The 22,161-nt window shown below is 36.9% G+C and overlaps 1 protein-coding gene across 2 annotated transcripts; it reads left to right on the top strand.

Annotated features, from left to right (window-relative positions):
* The first annotated feature begins 1,803 nt into the window (after positions 1 to 1,803).
* On the top strand, positions 1,804 to 21,588 carry LOC309506786 (zinc phosphodiesterase ELAC protein 2-like). Of its 2 annotated transcripts, none has more exons than XM_082180761.1 (24): positions 1,804 to 2,229; positions 3,268 to 3,318; positions 3,423 to 3,493; positions 4,440 to 4,504; positions 4,595 to 4,652; positions 6,799 to 6,867; positions 6,975 to 7,121; positions 8,132 to 8,187; positions 8,311 to 8,369; positions 8,892 to 8,964; positions 9,078 to 9,190; positions 10,273 to 10,371; positions 10,452 to 10,590; positions 11,839 to 11,924; positions 12,304 to 12,425; positions 12,745 to 12,835; positions 14,610 to 14,748; positions 15,174 to 15,212; positions 15,303 to 15,412; positions 15,554 to 15,653; positions 16,504 to 16,624; positions 18,157 to 18,235; positions 19,692 to 19,836; positions 20,752 to 21,588. In XM_082180761.1, exons 1-24 carry the CDS (start codon positions 1,973 to 1,975, stop codon positions 20,992 to 20,994), a joined length of 2,532 nt encoding a protein of 843 aa, XP_082036887.1. In that variant the 5' UTR covers positions 1,804 to 1,972; the 3' UTR covers positions 20,995 to 21,588. The 2 variants fall into 2 exon arrangements, with proteins under 2 accessions (XP_082036887.1, XP_082036886.1); XM_082180760.1 differs by having other exon boundaries at positions 12,304 to 12,429; positions 12,743 to 12,835.
* The last annotated feature ends 573 nt before the right edge of the window (positions 21,589 to 22,161 follow it).

Raw genomic sequence — 22,161 nt, 5'->3', positions numbered from 1 at the left:
GAAAAGTAACGGTTATAAACTGACAGCGCGTCGTTTCATCAGATGACAGAAAAATAATCACAATGTTTAACTTTTAATAATAGACATTCAATTAAAAATACACCGTTAACAATTAAAATAGTCGTATCTGACCTTTTTACAACCTTTTTACTATTTATGGTAGATAGAAATGTTGACTGATTCGCAACATAGTGAACAATTTTAGAAGTGCGACTGGTTAAAGGGACAAGATAGTTCACCCAAAAATAAATATTCTGTCAGAAGAATGTTTGTAACTAATAGTTGACGGCACCCATTGACTTCCATTGTAGAAGAACAGTTAAAGGGGCCCATCAACTGTTTGGTTACAAACTTCAAAATATCTTCATTTGTGTTCAGCAGAAGAAGGAACTTCTTACAGGTTTGGAACGACATGAGGGTGAGTAAATAAATTATGACAGAATTAACATTTTTGGGTGAACTATCCCTTTAAGAAACCAATTCTCTCTCTCTCTTTTTTTAATTTTTTTTTAAAGTATTATCAAAACATTTTTTCCCAATATAATGAAAACTGAGAGTACAAATAATCAATCACATAAGTGGAGAACATTTCCAGAAAATAATGTAGTAAAATTACAGTGACAAAATAAATGTACAAGAGTCTGACAAAAGTTACAGATTTGGTTGATATCAGATCGATACTAGTACTTTTATATTAATGTCTAAAATATTTTCGCGTCATTTTATTATTATTTTTTTTATTGCAAAACTTACACATAATTACAAGTTCAGGGAAGTGAAGCAAGGTTATATCTCTTACAATGAACAAAATGATACAAAAAAAATATCCTGGGTTTGCATACAGCACATTATGTAATTATACATACAAAAAGGAAAAGAAAAGCATAACAAGGTTAAGTCATATCTTTGAATAAATCATCATAATGCATCAAAAATGTTGCACTTTTTTTGTTATATAAAAGTCTAAGGGATGAAATAAGAGAATTAAGGTCAGCAAGAAAATGAGGGAAGCTCAAAGGAGACTTAAGCCATTTTTGCTTGTGGATGAAGAATTTAGCATACAAGATAAGGAAATTAACAACATGCTCAAGGGATATCAGCTTTGGATTTTCATAATAAAAGATAACCTCTTTGAGAATGAAGGTGTGGGTCACATTTGTAGGGCCAAAAACAAAAGCACTTAATTCAGACCAAAATCTATTCGGTTGTTAAGTCGTGACGTAACCACTCTCCGATAATACTCTTTCCGGGTCCAAAGTCCAGGTCCTCTCTACCTACCTACCGCTTTCGCTAGTGTTTTGGTTATTATTGAGTGTTTTTACAATGCCGCAGTGCTGTGTCCCGTGTCCCGAGCTAACTCACTTCAACCTCGTAAATCTTCTTTTTCATTGATGCCTGGAATCTACCCTTAATTATGCCACCTGAGTGATGAGCTTCACTAACCACTCTGTTGGTGTTAAAGGAATTTAAACCCTTTTTGACCGCCAAGGGTGCCTCACTAAGAAGGACGTGATCGTAAATAAATTTACAGGTTCCACCATTGTTATTTCTGGACGAGAGGAGCGCTTGGACCCGGAAAAGGCTAAACGTCACGCGTGACGTCAGACTTAACAATCGGGTTACATTACATTCACAAAATAAATGGGTGACAACAAAACCACAAAAAGAGCAAGTCTCATCAATATCAGAATATTTAGAAATGGATGAGTTAACTGGATAGATTTTATGAAGGATTTTATAATGAATTTCCTTAACTTTGTATTTTCGCGTCATTCCACTGATTCTATTTCTAGTCCAGACGTCATCATCACGCGCCGGAAGCGCGTCCAGCAGCATCAATACACACATGTGTGAGTGAGTCCTTCAAACTGCTGTGCTGTACAGAAACAAACAGAGCATTCTCGGGATATTCTTTTATCTTTATTGATCTGATATTATGAGCCTCTCCTCGTAGGCGCTCGCGGTGTTTATTATGCTCGCGCGTCTCCGCGGCTCTTTCCTCACACACACACACCGAGCCCTGAGTCTGAGAGCCGCTGAAGAGACTCTGATGGACACACACTCCTCCGGGAAGACCAGACCACTGAAAGACACGCGGAGACATGTGAAGACGAGGGACAGTCGCAGGCAGGGCGAGCTGCACGGGCCGTCCACCGTGTACGTGCAGGTCGCGGGCGCGGGGAGTCGCGATAACGGCGCGTCGCTGTACGTCTTCTCCGAGTATAACAGGTGAGTCTCACGCGACATCATGCAGTGTCACGTGACACAGAATCTGTCATGAGGGTCAAACATCACACTATATAACAGCACTCAACAATAATCATCATTACATTAATACATCAGTAGTTGGTGTACAGTAAAACATAAAAAAAAAAAAAAACGTAATAAATGTTTTAAAAATGTAAATAAAGGTAACATTACATAAGTTTCAAATAACATTAACAAACATTAGCACAATATGGAATGGAATGCTTAAATCAGTAGTTTATAAACATAAGTATGACTCAAGGAAATGTATTATTATATTGATTTGAATGAGGAATGATTTTAAATGTTTTAATAAAAATAAGAGCCATTATAAAATGTTACTTATAAAAGCACAGCAAACATTGTTGCATTGTGTAATGTTAAACAAATCATTAGTTTATTTATGTACATATGCATGATATACTTTTATACAAATATTATTTGAATAAACAAAATTATATGAATAGAAATTTTGAATACATGCTTTAAAATATATCACGATATTTCAAAATGTTTTACTATTTAAACTTTATCTAATATAACATTATCTGAGTTCATTAGTTGATGAATTATAAATGTAAAATTACATAAATGTTTTAGAAAAAAATCACAGTGCTACCTATAAATACTAAATATATAATCCCGGTATAAATGTAATCTCAAACTTTATTTGATTATTATTTGACTTTATTTATTTGAGTATTTATATAATTACTTATCTTTCATTTAAAAACAACATTTACAGAAATTCCCTTATAAGAGACTGGTAAAGAGTAATCACAAATAAAAGCTATGAAACTTTGATTCATCATATATTGAGGTGCCTTGGATAAAAGCATCTACTAAAGGAATATATAAATGTATTTTTATATTTTCACTTACATTTATATTTGAATATACATGAACCTCTGAGCACCTAAGCCGTATCTAGTGTTTATTGGTGAATTATTAGGGAAATTGAGCATAAAATGTTACGCCACCTGTATTTCTGTAACAGTGAAGCATGTGTTTGATATGCAGGTATCTGTTCAACTGTGGTGAAGGAACTCAGAGACTGATGCAGGAACACAAGTAAGAGATCAACTAACACTGCAGATTCATTGTGACATGACGTAATGACACTCTTCTGTGTCGTAAATACACGCCATGTTTTTGTGTTTTGACTGTGTATCCAGAATGAAAATTGCTCGCTTGGACAACATCTTCCTCACCAGGATGAGCTGGGACACGGTTGGCGGTTTATCAGGTGCTTTAGCATTTCATTCTGGGTTTTTTTTTCTTCATCTTTTCCAGTTTGTATCTTCTTCAGGGGGCGCATTACAGAAAGATCCCAACTTTAGAAGATCCTATCTTATCTGTTTGGTAACCATGGCAATTCCAGTTAGGACAGCTATTATAAAATGACATTGTCACATTTCTTAAGTCCATAATCTTGGCATTACAGAAGCATCCTAACTCCACAACAAATCCTAAAAACTGTCTTAACTTTAGGACAACCCCACTGGTGTCCTAATTTCAAAATTATTTGAAAGCCAACTATAAAAATCGCATAATAATAGCCCTGTCTGGGAATGGCATCACATTTATCAATGATATAAGATGAAGAACAGTGATGTTTGATGGTGGAAAGACACTGTGAACACCCAAATGATGTGCTGCACTTTGACAACAAAACTCCGACGAATAATTACAGACTCCTGTGAAATAAAGGGATTAGGCTTTGCCTTTTCTACCAGGCTTATCAAAACTTTACTTGAGGAAAAGCACCACTTATTTTGTTTCTCCATTTTAATCTCAGTTATTTCTATTATCTGAGTTTTCCCGTTTTACTTCACAGCAGCTGTTTGCGTGTCGTTGGTTGCTTGGTAACAGACCTGAGAGTTGATTACCGAACTCGATGGAGGGGTTTAAGATTCCCTAGCTACAGATAATATGAGATTTTGTAAGATAGGATAAGAATCCTAAATCAACATAAGATGTGCTTCTGTAACACAAATTTGTGAAAAATCCTAAATTAACTTGTCAGATCTTAACTTAAGACTTAAAGATAGAAGGGTTCTGTAATACGCCCCCAGATCCACACTATTTTCTTGTAGCTATTTGCAGAGTTTTGCATTGGCATGTAAAGACTAAGATCAGATGCTCTGCTCTGTGTTTGACAGGTTCATGACTCTGTGTTTTGTGCTTTGCAGGGATGATCCTGACCCTCAAAGACACGGGAGTCCCTCAGTGTGTCCTGTCAGGACCGCCACAGCTGGTGCGTTTAGGCAGATCTTTGTGTCCGTTTGGATATTTTTATGAGTTTTCTGGTGGTGTTTGACTGAACTGTGTTGTTCTGTTGTTTTAGGAGAAATATTTACAGGCCATACGAGTGTTTTCAGGACCGCTGGAAGACATTAAACTTGGTAAAGTCCACCGTTATCATTCTCCTCTATCTTCTCATATCAGTTATATATGCAGTGCTGTTATAGTTTACTAAAATAACATAAGCTTTAAATAGAGCTGAAATAAAATATAAATATAAATGTCAGATGAACAAGTTCTTCAGGGGTTTTTTTTGCAACAGTTTTTTGTTTTAGTTTTAAAGGTGCACTGTGTAATATTTAGGAGGATCTGTTGACAGAAATGCAATAGCATATACATAACTATGTTTTCAGTGGCGTATAAAGACCATTCTTAATGAACCGTTATGTTTTTATTTCCTTAGAATGAGCCGTTTCTATCTACACACACCGCGGGTCCCCTTACATCGACATGTTTATACAGGAGCCCTGAATGGACGAACACATTTCGTCACTGTTGTTTTTCGTGCAAGGAAGCTAAAGCTAAAGTCAGCGAATAAAACACTGACACAATGATGAACAAGTAACAATAATATTCGCAATAACATATAGTTTTACTGAATAATCAAGTAAACATCATTTCTTAATTTATCTTTGTAAAGAAACCTCATTGCTTAGCTGGCTACTCTGTCTCAGACGATGACATCACTTCCTGTTAGCCACTGTAACTTCTGTTGGGTGCAATTCAAAACCTCACCACTAGATGCTGCTAAAAGTCACACACTGCAGCTTTAAAGGGTCATGACACCCCCCTCTTTCAGCTCAAGTCTAGCTCGAAAATTGAAAAATGCAACTTAATTGGGCGTGGTGGCTGTGAGAAGAAGGGAGGGGAGTGGGTGTGGCACGGCAGGGCAGGGGAGAGGGGAGGGTGGAAACTGTCATCGCCAGTGGCCCATGCATGCATATCGACTGTCACTAAAAATCAGTGGTAAAACGTGAGGAAATGCTAGATTTTTTTATAGCTGACAAAGTTAAAGTCTAATGAAATACACTGACACCTTATTTTTGTCCTTTCAAAAGTAACTGAATGCCCTGCTACATATATTAGCCTACAGTAATTATAATTTTATTTAAAACATATAAATGCACATGTATATGTATAATTATGTCATTATAAAATATATATTTGTTTATATACACACTATAAATGCATATATTTGAAAATTATTCCGCTTAAAAAAAACAACAACGTTCCGTACATAGCCGCGCCCCCTAAACCCACATAATAAAGATGGACAGTGACATAGAAATGTGCACAAATTAAGCATACGTTCCATACAATTGAGGTATTATCGAAATATCTACATTTTAATAACGAGTGATTATTTAACAAAAGGCAAGTAAAACGGTCAGGGTTACATTTTAGACACGCGCACACACACACACACACACACACACACACACACACACACACACACACACCTCTGAAGCGATAGAAAAGTCCTCGGGACCGCATCACTCGCAAGACGAAACCTGCATTGCTGTACAAGGCCGAAGTCCACCATTCTCCAGTTGAGTGGTTGCTACACACACATTGTTTAGATGTGTCTGTGGTTGATGGCCGGAGTCTAGCCCTGGCGGCATCGCGGGGAAAGATGCACTGGAACTTTTGCACCACGAAAACAAACGCGCGTCCCATCATTACTTCTCTCATCTACTACGCGGTATCATAGTTTGACATGTCTGTCATTGGAAAGATCCACGTGGTGTCATGAATAATTAAGAGGCAGTGTCTTCTCATTGGATAAAAAAAAACTCAGTCTCATTAATAATTATGAGACACCGATGAGTCATCAAAGTACTATCGTGCTCTGTGACGTGGACACGATGAAGATTTTAAACACGGAAGACGAAAATAGCGTATAAAAACTAATATTTAACCATTTTCCCCCTACTATTAAATCTAACAGATTCATTGTCTTCAATGGTGTTCAACACATATACCTCTGTTAAAATCTCAGAAATTTTGGATTAGGGTGTCATGACCCTTTAAGTTGTTGAAGTACTACTAATAGTGTAAAAGTAAAGTAAATGCGCTAAAACTAAAAAGAGATGAAAATAAATGAAATCAAGAAAACCAAAAACGAATTAAAATGACTAAAACTTAATCTAAAATGAAAACTGAAACTAGAGAGTAGAAACTATAAAAGCTAATTTAATTTTTTTATATAAATAGTATATAAATGATACTAAAATCTTTGTTTTGCAGCTGTCAGGCCGTACACTGAACCTCAGCATAAAGACAACACGATGACCGTCAGTCAAGTTCCTCTCTTCTGTGAGTGTCGCCTCATCATACACTGTTCTGAACATTTAAAAACCCTTCACATGTAAAGGATCCCTCTCTCTCTTTCTCTCTCTCTCTCTCTCCGTGTGTGAGTGTAGCCGAGCGCAAGGTCGAGGACGGCAGACGTTCCCCAGGTTCGGTGCGCAGCTGCAGTCCTAACAGCGGTCAGAAGGGGGCGCTCAGGAGACAGGAGGACCTGGAGGAGAGTCAGAGTCTGAACGCCAGCAGAAGATCACCCAGTCCAGGCAAGACACACACACACACACACACACACACACACACACACACACACACACACACACACACACACACACACACACACACACACACACAAAGCACCGGTTTATGAGCTGCTGGATGTAGCGTATGCATCAGTGGTACACTCGTTATTGCGGTGCATTATGGGATTGAATGAGTGCACTCGATAAGGTCCACTATGGGTTCAAACACCACTACAAATGGCTGTTCCCTCAAATAATGCCCTATTTAAGGGTATAGGGGGTGATTTCGGACACAGCCTAAGGCTTCAGTTTATCAGGGTTGAAGCTGAACTCTGCAGGACCCGTCGCCCGTCCCTGTTCCACTTATTTACCTCTAGTGGCTAATGAATCAGAAGTCTTGTATATTCACTGAAAATTACTTTTTCCTTACAAAATAAATTAGAAATGAAACCGAATACAATTTGTTTTAAATGAGTCACAAACTATGTAGATTAAAGGTAGACTTAAACTCACAAACTTAAAGTAGATTAATGCTGTGAAAATTAGAATTTTATTTAATATATTGCTTTATTTAAAAGTATTATAAGTAAAATAAGTGTTTATTGGATTTGAACTACATTGTTTGTTGATCATTTGAAAAAAAAAAAAGTTTGTCCATTATTATTGTCTAATATAATTATAATATACTTATTGTAAAATTGTATTTTAAATATAACATTTTTGTTCAATTTAAAAAGAAATATTTTCAATCTAAGTTCCATTTCGCCAGTTATATTGTTATTTTATATTTTCTCCAATAATAATAAAGTGATTAAAATAATATTTTCCATTGCATTTGTGAAAAAAAAATAAAAGAAAAAAATAATCTAAACTTGTTTTATCCAGCAAACCTTTAAACAAACATGTCTCATTTAAAACTCAGTTTGCATGTCACATGTGCATCATATTCATAATTTGTGGCTGTTTTGAAGTGCACTGAAAGAGAGTGGCACTAATGTGTTTAATCAGAAATATGATTGTTTTTTTCTTCACAGAAGGCAAAGGAAATATCACCAGAGATCCATCTCTCGTGGTGGCCTACGTGTGTAAGGTCAGCAGAAATAATCTGTAATCAATATGATCAAATTAATAATTATAATAACTTCATGTATCTTTTCACCTTTTACAATCATACTGTGTCTAATAGCTTATTTTCCATGTAATGTTTCTTCAGTTACACTCCAAGAAAGGGAACTTTCTGGTACTGAAAGCTAAAGAGATGGGTCTGCCGGTGTGAGTATCTGATCAGTTGTGTGTTCAGGACGGAAATATAACACACATGTGATGCACCGATATGAACATTTTGGCCGATACCAATAATTCTTTATATATTTGAAAGCCGATAACCGATATTTTGGCCAATAAATCTAAATCATAATTTTTATATAATTTTTGAGAGCCTGATTACAAAAACAAAAGTCTCTCCATTAAAAGCCACGTCCCAAACACACAATTATAATATCCTCATTATAATTTTATGTAGCCGATATGACAGCCGGCACATTAACTGTATTTTCCTTTTTGGAGTGATTCCAATCATATTTCAAGCAATTCAAAACCATCATGGCACATCTGAAGTGTCTCAGCTGAAGGAAATAATCCATTACTTATCGGCTTTAATATATCGGCCGAATTTTCTTATCAGACCGATAACGATGACTTTAAAAATGCACATATATCGGCCGATACCGATATGGTGGCTGATATATCATGCATCCCTAAATATGAACATATACTTGTTTTCTTTACCTGTAGGGGAACAGCAGCCATCGGGCCCATAATTGAGGCTCTGAAAGCTGGGAAAACTGTCACACACGATGGAAAAGAGGTGATTCTTCAGTTCTGCACAGGTGTTTCTGAACATCTGTAGCGTCGAGACACTCCAGTGTTGATCTGAAGACTTTGGATCTGGTTGTTCTGACTGTGCAGTGTGTGTTTCAGATCCGACCGGAGGAGCTGTGCACTCCGGCTGATCCCGGACCTGTGTTCATCGTGGTCGACTGTCCGTCAGAAGACTTCATTCAGCCGCTCTGCACCAATCATGTCTTACAAAGGTGAAGAAACGTCTCCCATGAGGGGCTTTCGCACTGGAGGAACCTTTTCTTAGTTCCTAGAACTATTGGCGGAAGTGCCCGGATTTTGCCGTGTATCACAGTGTAACAAGGTTAAATGTTGTGGGAAGGAGGAGGCGGGAACCGGCAAACATTCAAACACATTTTAATGCCAAAAATAAAACAAATACAAAAACGAAAGTAAAAGACAGCAGTCCCTCACAGACGACTGCTGTCACATCAAATAAAACATAAACATCAAATAAAATCCAGGCCTGTTCCTCTCTCGATCTCCACTGTCGTCGCTCCTCCTTTATGCTTCCACTCCTACGTGAGAGATACGAGACCGGTGCGTCGCGCAGGTGTCGCTCATTACTCATTAGCAATCACGCCACCGGCCTCGCGCCGTTCTCTCACGGCCCTTCCTTAGTTCTAGGAACACCTTTTGGAGGAATTAATTTAGCTCCTACTTCAGAGTCGGTCTAAACCAGCACTATAGGAACTATCCGTGACGTTAGTGTTCGCTGATTGGCCGAACGCACGCAAAACACACACACCTGCAGTTTTTAAAAAGCTGTGTAAACACACAGATTATAGCCTATATATTTACTCCAGAAACTAACTCTACGAACATGGAAAACAGTAATAGATGGGCCTCTTCATTTTTACACTGAGGAGAAAACCAACGCAAATTTGAGGAGACCAAGCCAAACATGATCATGTATTTCTGCTCAGCAACACTGGATGTCAACCACACGACATACGCTAATAACTATTCATTACTGTCTACTTTCTATGTATAACAGTTCTATCTAATAACGTATTAGACAGGACTGTTAGACAGATCCTAAACTAATGAACACATGTTTGTGTCACTTCAGAGTTCCTACTGGCGGTGCAACCAGGAAAATGTTCTTATGGGAACCATTAGTTCTCGGGGAACCACCCTGGTGGCTAGTTCTTACAACTACCCAGTGCGAAAGCCCCTATAGAGACACATGAGGCCCACTTTCTCTCCATATACATCTAACAGTGTCACGTGTGTGTGTGTGTGTGTGTGTGTGTGTGTGTGTGTGTGTGTGCAGGTATCAGAGCGGCGGATCTGAGGACTCGGCGGCTCTCGTGGTCCACATGACGCCGGAGTCTGTGTTGAACACGGATCAGTACAAGAGTTGGATGGAGAGGTACAGCTGGACTCCAGTGATCACAGGGATCTCATCGTGTGTGTGTGTGTGTGTGTGGTGACGGGTCTGTTGTGTCTCAGATTTCCCAGCAGCACGGAGCATCTGGTGATGAACGAGCAGACGTTCACGCCTCACAACGCCCGCAGTCTCAAACTCCAGACGCAGCTCAACCTCATCCATCCCGAGATCTTCCCTCAGCTCAAACTCTACAAGAGCAAAGTACAGCAACACACACTCTTAGTGCTCGAGAGTTATGAGATGAGATCAGACAGTCATCTGTTAGATTTCACATTAACTGTTCCTGTTTCAGGGATCTTTTGTGGTTTTTGGTAACACTTCATTTTACAGTGTCCTTGTTACATGTTACGTGTATTTACTATAGTAATAACTATAAATTATGCATAATTACATGCAACTAAACCAAACCCCAATCCTTCCCTAACCCTATAGCAAGTACATACAGTACTTAATATACTATTAAGTTTATTATACTATAATATATTATATACTTAAATGTGTACACTGTAACAAGGACACCTTAAAATAAAGTGTAACCCATTTTTTTTTGTTATATATATATGTTTTAAAGTTATGTTTGATGCTAATTTCTACTCAAATATTGCATGTCAAATAGATCATTGGCAACTTTTTTTTGTCATGTTTTATTTTTTAAATGTATAATTTTTGTTCTATTTTATTTATATATATTTTTTTTTTTTCAGTTAAGTACAGTCAGTAATTTTAACAATTAATATTTACTTTCATCTTTTTTACATTTCCAATTAAATATTCTGTTACAGGTCAGTTTAATTTAGATTTTTAAAATTCTTATTTTCATATATATATATATATATATATACATATATATATATATATATATATATATATATATATAAATGAAAAGAAATTTATATATAATTACATGTCAGTTAATACTTTTTTTATATATATATATTTTATTTACTTTTTGCCATTTTCAATTAAATAGTTTCTGTACATAAATAATTTAAATATATTTCCAAAGTATTCATTGGATCATTCCATATTTAATGCATTTTTATTTAATTAAATATTTAATAGTCTCTAACAGGTCATTTCTTTTATTAGATTTCAAGCATTTCCATTGGGAAATTTTATTTATTATTTTTTTAATTTGTTTAAAAACTTTTTTTTCTAATTTTATTTCATTTTAATGCATTTTGTTAATTTAATTTAATATGAAATAGTTTCTGTTATAGGTCAGTTTGGTTAGATTTAGATTATTGCCAGTAGGAACATTTCGACTGTATATTATTTGTCAAGTGTTTATTGTCATGAAATGTACTTCAATGTTGTTGTTTTTTCTGATTTAATGTTTTTTTGTGATGTATTTTTCTAATTTAATTAACTATTTTAATGTATTTTTCTATGTTTGCCCAATGTGACTTCAGTCAGTTATTAACATGCCTGTTCTTGTCTCTGTTGCAGGAGCCTCAGGCGTCTCTAAGCGTTCCCAACGTCAGGGCCGAGTGTCTGCTCAAGTTTCAGCTTCGGCCCAAACTGGAGTGGCAACGGTCAGTTCAGGTCGATGATCCACAGTGTGTCACATGATACAACTGAAATACAGTAGTCAACATTTAAAGTGGATCAAAACCTTTCATCAAAGTTATACATGAATTTTGAACGATACCCGTTCTTGTCTTGTCGAACTTTTTTGATAAACTTCAAATGTTTACTACTGTAGTTTAATTGTAGTCCTCATATACCTCAAATATTTTGTTCACAAGCTTATTGTGCAAGTTAATAGTGTGAAACAAGGCAATAATTATGAGTTAATACATTTTCACAGCTTCAACAAACCAGCTCTTAGGAAGTTCTTATAAATCTTGATCTAAGTTGAGGCACTTTTGTGTGTGTGTGTGTGTGTGTGTGTGTGTGTGTGTGTGTGTGTAGAGATGCCATCCTGTCCTGCGACTCTGAGGAGTTTGCGAAGGAAGCCGCCGAAGTGCCAAACTTTCTTGAGGAAGTTGAGGAGTGCAGAAAGTTCCAGGCGGCTGCGTCCGTCTCCACATCTGGTGAGCTTTCCAAAAGAGAGAGTGAGAGAAGGAGGGATGAAAGCATTGAATTAGAAGTGCAGAAAGACAAGAACACTTCCACAGCTTGACATTTAATTTCCTCAGAGTAAAACTTTCTTCACTTCCCACTCTCTCTCTACTGTATCTCTGCCAGACGCCTCAGATCCTGCAAGAGTAAATGGATTTCTGTAATGGTCATAATAAAGATGGATCTCGTCTATATGAAGTTTTTACGCTCTTATAGTGGGTGTATGTGCTGAATTAATTCAGTTTTCAGATGTTTATCGCATTTGTTTGTTTGTTTCCTGTGCTGGTGAAGGTGAGAAGTTTCCCGAGATCGTGTTTTTGGGCACCGGCTCGTCCCTGCCGATGAAGATCAGAAACGTCAGTGGCACTTTAGTGAACATCAGGTAATATGTATCAACGATCATCATTAGAGTGTGTAGTTTTGAGGTGTGTACGGCTCACGTGCAGCAGACACACGAGGAAAAATGAAGTTCGTTCATTACAACATCATAGTTACGTATTCCGAGTGTGTTAATATCTTCAAGCCATGCAATGGATTAGCTAGACTAGCCGTTTATTTCGAAGCATAATTAACCAAGGGTCCAAAAAAACAAACAAACAAAATTTACTGAACATAAGATCTACTCACTGTTGTAAACGCCACAATAAAAGCACAGAATAAGCAAGTAATAAGATCCTGGTTGATGAGTGATGATCTTCAGCACAGTTTCAGCGGTGCGCTTCTATAGCGAACGCTCAATTAAGAATTGTCAATCCAATCCAAAAGCGCTCCAGCTGTAAAACAGTGTGTGATCGCTCTCTACTCATCGTCCCGTCCCACTATACCAGAGATCCAGTTTCCATTGGTTCAACTTTCAAACGACAGTGAAGAAACAGTGTCATGATCTCGACGCGATCCGATCCTGTAGCTTTAATGTCAATGTCTCTCATACAGTCTTTTGTTGTGTTTGGACCGCCTGCTCTAAATAGATATATGCGATTTACTAATGTTTACTATGAAGTTACAATCAAAAATGTGGCGCAAATGCATCATGCGTATTCTGTTTACACGTACTTCTGCAGTACTTTTACATACACATAGTTTGGTCTCTAACTGAAACAAATATGCTTGTTGTATTCTGCTAGTTGAGACAGTTATTTTTTCACACTATGAAAACAGAGCACTTCAGTATTTCATCAAATTTAAAAGCACTTGTTCAGTGATGGTCATATTCCCCATATTCACTGTAAAGCCGAGCTTATAAGCTTTAAAACGACAACTATTTTGTGTTGGTTAATCAACACAATCATGATCATTTAGTTGCACCCTCCGCTATATATCCATCTCTCTCTCTCTCATTCTCTCTCTCTCTCTCTCTCTCATATACAATATAGACTCTTTATAAAACGGATAGTTCCGGTCCTTGATTCTGATTGGTTGAGCCGCGTTCGAAGCCGTTGTAAATTACTCAACAAACACACCCCTGTGACCGCATTACATTAGTGTTACTGTTACTACACACACACACACACACCCCTGTGACCGCATTACATTAGTGTTACCACACACACACACACCCCTGTGACTGCATTACATCAGTATTACTGCGCAACTGCCGTTTGTGATTCGTTGTTGCTGCACGTGTTGCTTAGCAACCTCTTTGGAACTACATTGCTTGGCGGAGGAATACAAATAAATATTAAAATGAAGATTTTTATGGAGTAACCGTTTTATAAAAGCAATAAGGCCCTTGAAGCCGTGTTTTACTGTGGATTTAGAACAGCTTAGGGTGTTTTAGCTAACAACAACGCCCCTTAGCTGTTCTAAATCCACTGTAAAACACGGCTTCAAGGGGCTTATTGCTTAAATATACACTATGAATAATTAAAAATATAATAAAAATTGGCAAGAGTTACTACAAGTCACTGGAATTATTTAATCAATATTGATTCATTTTATGATGTTGCTATTGATGTTTTCTAAAAACAATTTCCATGAAATATGGTTATTTTATCGCGGTTAAGTTGGTTTTAGTCCCTCTGGTTCACATTGGTCCAAACAATACTTCTTAACTGTGGTAAAATCACAGTAGCACAGTGTGTTTTATTGCTATAACATAATATCAGCGGAGTTGATTTAGTGCCGAGGTGTGTCTGATCATCATCTCTGCTCCTCAGCCCGTCTCAGTCGCTGCTGTTGGATTGTGGGGAGGGAACGTTCGGTCAGTTGTGTCGTCATTACGGCAATGACGTGGACGAGATCCTCTCCAAACTCTCCACCATCTTTGTGTCGCACCTGCACGCAGATCATCACACGGTGAGGCTGTACATTATCCTGCTCATTATATGGATACTTACCAAATAATTAAATAAATGATCCGTTATACAGTTTAGCATCATTATGCTAAAATATCTAACTGCAGAAACCTCTAAGAGTCGAGTCAGCTTTATTTATATAGCGCTTTTTACAATACAGATTGTTTCAAAGCAGCTTTACAGAGATAACAGGAAAATAATGCAGCAAAGTTTGTTTCCAGAAGAAAATAGCATCACAGTTCTGCTTAAGTAAACTCAGTGATGGTTCATTTTTGTTGTAAAAAAGTTATTAATTTAGTTAATTTAGTCCAGAGCAGAATCATAGAGAGCTGAGAGATTAATGTATAAAAAGTAGGAATATTATATCCGAGTGTTTCGCCATTTATCGCTCCGCTGACATTGCTGTGTGTTTTGTCGTCCACGCAGGGTTTGATTCAGTTGTTATTGGAGCGAGAGAGAGCTCTGGTATGTACATGTTTTATTTTTCGGGTTTAGTATGATTTTGTGTTTGTGCTATGGGTCATTTCACTGTTACCGTGGTCTTGTGTGTTGCAGACGAGTCTTGGTAAAGCGTTCAGTCCCGTGTTCCTGATCGCACCGGTACAGATCATGACGTGGCTGAACCAGTACCACGACCACTGCCAGCAGATCCTCAGCCAGATCAAGTACGAGACCGAACTTTACTATATCTCTGTCCATCTTTCTGTTAGAGCGTCTGTCATTCTCACAAGTGACAGTAAATACATTATCAATGTAAAAAACGTATGTTTGTTTCTTGACACTTATCGCTTCTGTTTTTGTTCCAGTATTATCCCATCAAAGTTTTTGTTTGACGGTGCCGAGATCCCCAAAGTCAAGACCAAATCCTTCATTCAGACTGTCCTGAAGAAGAATGACCTGGTCAAGGTCTGTAGAGCCTTTTTGTGATATAGCTAAAACATGTGTTGTCCTGTTGGCTATGCCCAATATATATTTGAATGTTTATGCATTTGCTCTTAAATTAGTTTTATTTTATTTTGTTTTTGAATCATAATTTCAAGCAAACAGCTGTTACAAAGAATAAAAAAATAAAAATAGTTTAATGCAAAAAAGAACATCTAAAAAGTTACTAATTATATTTTATATATATATATATATATATATATATATATATATATATATATATATATATATATATATATATATATATATATATATATATATATATATGCGCACTATCTATGCCCAATATATATTTTAATGTTTATGCATTTGCTCTTAGTTTTTAGTCAAATTAGTTTTATTTGATTTAATTTAATTTGATTTTGGAATCATAATTTCAAGCAAACAGCAGTTTCACAGAAAAAAAAAAAAAAAAGTTTAAAGCAAAAAAGAACATTAAAAAAGTAACTAACGATATTTTATTTATTCATATGCACCAATGTGATGATTAATCAAACTTTATTGCTATTTACAATATTTTTTTCTGTCTTCATGTGCTTTTTGGTTTTAAGGAAGCTTAATGGCTGTATAAAAAGTGCATTAAAATCTCAATCACAAGATCTAAAATGGTTGTTCATTTTATAGCACCAACAAACTATTACCGGTATACATAATTCTTTAAAATATCTCCCAGCTGTACTCAGACTGACAGATTGTGATATCAATAAATAATAAAGAGTGATCTATGTTGTGACTGATCTAAAGAGTGATATCTCTCTCTCTCTCTCTCTCTCTCTCTCTCTCTCTCTCTCTCTCTCTCTCTCTCTCTCTGTAGTTTCAGACGTGTTATGTTCGTCACTGTAAGAACGCGTTTGCCTGCAGTTTGACGCATCAGTCCGGCTGGCAGCTCGTGTTCTCTGGAGACACCATGCCCTGCGAAGCCGTCGCCAATATCGGTAAAATCCACACACACACTATAACCGCTGATGCTTTTGCACATGAGTGTATACATATTACATATCATGCCATATCATATTCTTATAAGACGTCAAATCGACTAAAACTGGCCTTTCAAAGGTCATAGTGTTTAGAACGTGTAATCCACTGATATTTTTAGTTGTGTGTGTGTGTGTGTGTGTGTGTGTGTGTGTGTGTGTGTGTGTGTGTGTGTGTGTGTGTGTGTGTGTGTGTGTGTGTGTGTGTGTAATTATTGTCCTCAGTGACGATTCCGTTGAAATTCTAATCAAAATGTAATAAATAAAAAAAAAGTACCAGCATGCTGTATTAATAGTTCAATTTTAGTTATCATTAACTAACAATAAAAAAACGGTAACACTTAACTATACGGTTTAATTTAATGTTAGTGCACTGTGAACTAACATGAACAAACAATGAACAGCTGTATTTTTATTAACTAACATTAACAAAGTTAAATACAGTAGTAAATGTATTGTTCATTGTTAGTTCATGTTAGTTAATACAATAACTAATGAAACCTTATTGTAAAGTGTTACCAAAAAAAACTTATAAAGCATTTATTAGTCTTAATGTTAATGCCAATATTTGCTAATATATCATTCAAATCAAAAGTTGTATCTGATAATATTGTTAAATGGACCTGAACAAACAATTAACAATGACCAATACATTACAGTATTTATTAATCTTTGTTAATGATAGTTAATACATTTACCAACGTTAACTATAAATAGGACCTTATAGTCAAATGTTACCTAAATTATTTATTTATTTTTTGCTTGTTTGTTTGCATTTAATACAAATGTAATTGATTTCTATTGATTTTGAGCTGAAATGTGAGCCGGAAAATGTTCTTGAGAGATTTCTTGAGTTTTGTTAACACACACACACACACACACACACACACACACACACACACACACACACACACACACACACACACACACACACACACACACACACACACACACACACTCATTAAGATTCACGGTTACATTTTGCATGCTATTAGGTTTATAGTTACACGTTTATGGTTAATTCTCAGTCTGGACAAACCCTCAAAATATTGAGTCATTCAGAATCTGGTCATTAAACGGCCATCAGTCCGGTTGTAGAGAGAGAGAGAGTCTGTAATTGCGTCTGAATCTCTATAGTGACTCACGGTTCGATACGAATGAAGCCTGCGTTTAAATGCTGCTTCCTGTCTTGATCAGCGATGTAATCGATCACACAGAAACCTCTTTAATGGCTCCGGTGGGTTTTCATCCCTCCCCCTCCCGAACGCTGAGATGGTTCGGTCCGCTCGGCTCATTAGGAAAGGTCTTTGGTGTTTCGGCGCTTGTTTGGCCGCTGGAGTTCTCGTGATTGATTTCTAAAGGGAAAAAATGGAGTGTGTGTTGGAGTGTGAATGTTTGTGTGTGCTTTACAATAGGGTGAAAGAGGGAACAGCATGTCAGCTGTAATTTATCTGTGGGGAGAGAGTTTGATTCATCTCTTGGTTTGTTCTCAGGCAAGAATGCCACACTTTTGATTCATGAAGCCACGCTGGAGGATGGGATGGAAGAAGAGGCGTTAGAGAAGAGACACAGGTAACATGAACACAGGTTCAATTACACATCCAGATATAAGAGAAATTCAGATCTACAGGCTCACATCAAGTGTTTTTTTTATAATGTTTGTTAAAGTCTGTAACACCAAATCTGTCTTAATGGACTTTTTCACGATCAATTCTGACCAGTTTTACAGGTAAAGCAGCAAAAACACCCTCTTTAGTTCCGTATAAATGGCTTTTCACATTGGCTGTTGGCTCAGAAATAGTTGTAACTACTCATCCTTCAATAACAGCCTCTCTTTACTGTTGCATCATATTTTGGCTGATTCATAAAGCTGTCAGCGCTCAAATGTACTGCTACATCTGTTCAGGTCAGGGATCTTATTCAAAATAAACTTTAGCAGCTTGTTTCTAACGTTGTTATCACTGTTTCCGTAAAAATATGAAGCAGCACAACTGTTTTACAACACTGATAATCATCAGAAATGTTTCTAGAACATCAAATCATCATATTAGAATGATTTCTGAAGGATCATGTGACACTGAAGACTGGAGTAATGATGCTGAAAATTCAATTTTGAATTGTAATAATATTTCACAATATTATAGTTTTTACTGTATTTATGATCAAATAAATTCAGCCTTGCTGAGAATAAGAGACTTTCAAAAGTACTTTTGAATGAGTAAAAAGGTATTGCCTTTTCATTGTGGCACCATTTCCATTTCCATTGTTCCAATGCATTTCAACTTGGCATGAATTCTCTTCCATTAATATTGCAAGTGTTAATCAGAAGCTCTTATCGAACACTTCAGCTTTTGCCTTGAGGGAAGTGAGGTTGTATTGGGGAAGTGCAAACCAACAAAACAGACAAGAAGATAAACCATCTTTTGATTTGAGAGCTAAAAAACACTCAGTCGCAGACAGGAGGAGAAAACCTTCTGAAATGAAAGTGGTCAGCTTTCCCAGAGGATAATGCGTTTCCTGATGGAGGACTCATTTAAAGCGGCTCTCTCTTAAAGTTCTGGGATTCTCCTGTTAGATGAGCATTGATTGGGTTTCTTGTCGTCCGCTGGAGCGCCGTGTCTCAGGATGAACCGCTCCTCGTGTCACGCCTGGGGCCTTTTCCAATCGAGCAGCTGAATAACTCTGAGAACTTCTGAGTGGAATTGATTGGGGATTTTGTGGGAGTTCATTTGGGTTTCAGTGAGGAATTGATTGCCTGAGAGGCTGGAGAGGGTCGTCCAAGTCCGTGAAGCTTCGGTTTAGCTTTATCCGCTGAAATGGACACATTTACAGATTTGTGTGTCGAGCTTTGTAGGGAACAGTCATGGGAATTGGGTGAGGGAAACAGTATTATAGCACTCTAATGGTGCAGACTTTTCTAATGGCGTTTATTGTGTAAATTGAAGTTGAGGCTCAGATTCAGATTCACTTCCAATGAAGTTGCATGATTGTGTCAGTGATCTTTGTTTGAATCTGAATCTGTTTCCAGCACCACGTCTCAGGCTATTGGCATGGGGATGAAGATGAACGCTGAATTCATCGTGTTGAATCACTTCAGTCAGCGGTACGCCAAGATCCCTCTCTTCAACGACGACTTCAACAGTAAAGTGGGAATCTCGTTTGACCACATGAGGGTGAGGAGACGCATACTGTCAAATAACTAACTAATTCTTAACTAAAATCCATCCTTCCTTTTGTTCTTACTTCCTTAGTGACTTAATTACTTCCATACTTCCTTGTATCATTCCTTCCTTAGTTACTTCCTCTATTACTTACATCATTCCTTCCTTACTTCCTAATATTCCTCCTTACTTCCTTTCTTTGTTACTTCCTGCATTATTTACATCATCATCATCATCATCATCCCTTCCTCCTTGCTTCCTTTCTTTGTTACTTCCTGCATTACTAACATCATTCCTTCCTTATTTCCTAATATTCCTCCTTACTTCCTTTCTTGGTTACTTCCTGCATTACTAACATCATTCCTTCCTTATTTCCTAATATTCCTCCTTGCTTCCTTTCTTTGTTACTTCCTGCATTACTAACATCATTCCTTCCTTATTTCCTAATATTCCTCCTTACTTCCTTTCTTGGTTACTTCCTACATTATTTGTATAATTATTCCTTCCGTATTTCCTTAGTTATTTTCCTTCTTCCTTAGTTATTTCCTTACATCCTTCCTTACATTTTTCATTTCCTACTGTTACTTCCTGCACCTTCGTTCATTCCTTCCTTTCTTAGTTATTTCCTTCCTTACTTGCATCCCCCTTTTCTCAGTTACTTCATACATCACTTATATTTTTCCTTTGTCTTCCTTTTTTATTTCCTTAGTTGTTAATTCCTTATTTACTTTCTTACAATCTGAAAGGAAGTAACTAAGGAATGTATTCTTTCCTTAGTTACTTCCTTTCATCCTTCTTTCCCTTTATTCCTCTTCCTTTTGTACCTCACTTTTTTTTAGTTGAGTAATGCTGCACAAACAAAGTTGAAGTAATATTCCATTGTGAATCAAACGTAAGGTTTGATGTGGTGTTTTCTTGTGCTCTCAGATTCGATTTGGAGATTTCCAGATGCTTCCGCGGCTCATTCGGCCTCTGAAGGCATTGTTTGCGGAGGAGATTGAAGAGATGGAGGAGAGGAGAGAAAGGAGAGAGATGAAGAAGAGCAGTGAGCCTCCGTCTAACGGAGAGTCCGGAGCGAGCCGCCAGCTGGAAGAGACGAGCCGAGGTGCCAAGAGAGAGCAAGATGACCTCAACCAAGAAGCAGCCATCAAGCGACTCAAGGCAAACTGATGGCCAATCACTCAGGGTGAGGGTTACATCAGCCCAACCTATCAGAAGACAGGCTGGGGGGGAAACTGAACCAGTCGGCTATGAACTTAACATATATATCATAAAATCCATGTTGGGTAGGAGTCCAGCTGGGTGGGATTAAAGCAGCTGGAGATTAATCCAAATTACTCTGAAATACAGTGTATCGGTTCCTGGCTGGGATCAGAAGTGAAATCTGTCCCGCTGCTATTGATTCTGCTTCAGGCCTGACCATGGTGCCGGTGGGAAAGTACACTACCATAGATTTTTTTTGGAATGTTTGCCATTTTAATTTCAACCTGAAACAGAAACTTTTCAGCACTGAAGAAAGACATTACGTTTGTTATTTTCATATAGAGACTGAGTTATGGAGAATTTCACTTTACTCACCTAAACTGAGTAATTTCACTTCAGTTTGAATCAGGCAGGGTTTTTTTGCGAGTAAACTGAGTGCAGTGGTGTGTGAAAAAGGCACTTGTACATTGTCTCTATGTAATTTTATTTTATGCACATGAAATGGCTGATCAGCTTAGGCTTTTCTAATTATTTTAGGGAAATAAATAAAAACCTGGATAAGTATTTGTCATTATTTTATTTATTTATTATTTATCCCTCCCCCTTAATTTTACTAGTGCTAACACCATTTTCTTAAGAAAAAAAAAATTTCTGAGTATTATTACTTGAATAGCTTGAAATAGATTTTTTAAGGGTTAATATAGAATATCAATTTCATTATAGCTATAAAATATACATTTAAAATGCATATAGTTGGTTTAGCATAAATGCCTATACTGTTTATGTTGGGCTTAAATATATTATATTATTAATCATTGTTTTTGCTGGTCATGTGACTGCTGATGACACATCTATGAAGTTTGCTGAAATAATTGGGAATCATCTTCCAGCTACAGACCATTTGTTTATGATAAATATTTTAAAATGTGTATTAAACATGATACAGCTGATGTTTTAAGTTTAAAATCGAGCTGAGAGAGGAAGGATGAGGCAAAAATGTGCTGTTATTTAAAAATAAAAAATGGATGAAATGACTATCAGCAAATATCTACTCTTTCACAACTGGATTATTGGGGTGTTAAAGTCAACATTAAATGTTTTTTGCCTTTTTACTTATGTACTTATGAGAAAAAA

Source organism: Leuciscus leuciscus, assembly GCF_965113295.1.
Source record: "Leuciscus leuciscus genome assembly, chromosome: 1".
NCBI lineage: Eukaryota > Metazoa > Chordata > Actinopteri > Cypriniformes > Leuciscidae > Leuciscus > Leuciscus leuciscus.
Note: the sequence above shows the minus strand (reverse complement) of the source record. Positions and strands in the feature narration are given on the sequence as shown.

Coding starts and splice junctions, on each gene's coding strand:
- LOC309506786 (XM_082180760.1), top strand. CDS start 1,973: ATGCTCGCGCGTCTCCGCGGCTCTTTCCTCACACACACACACCGAGCC. Junction 8,370..8,891: donor AAAGAGATGGGTCTGCCGGT/GTGAGTATCTGA, acceptor CTTTACCTGTAG/GGGAACAGCAGCCATCGGGC. Junction 12,836..14,609: donor GGCACTTTAGTGAACATCAG/GTAATATGTATC, acceptor TCTGCTCCTCAG/CCCGTCTCAGTCGCTGCTGT.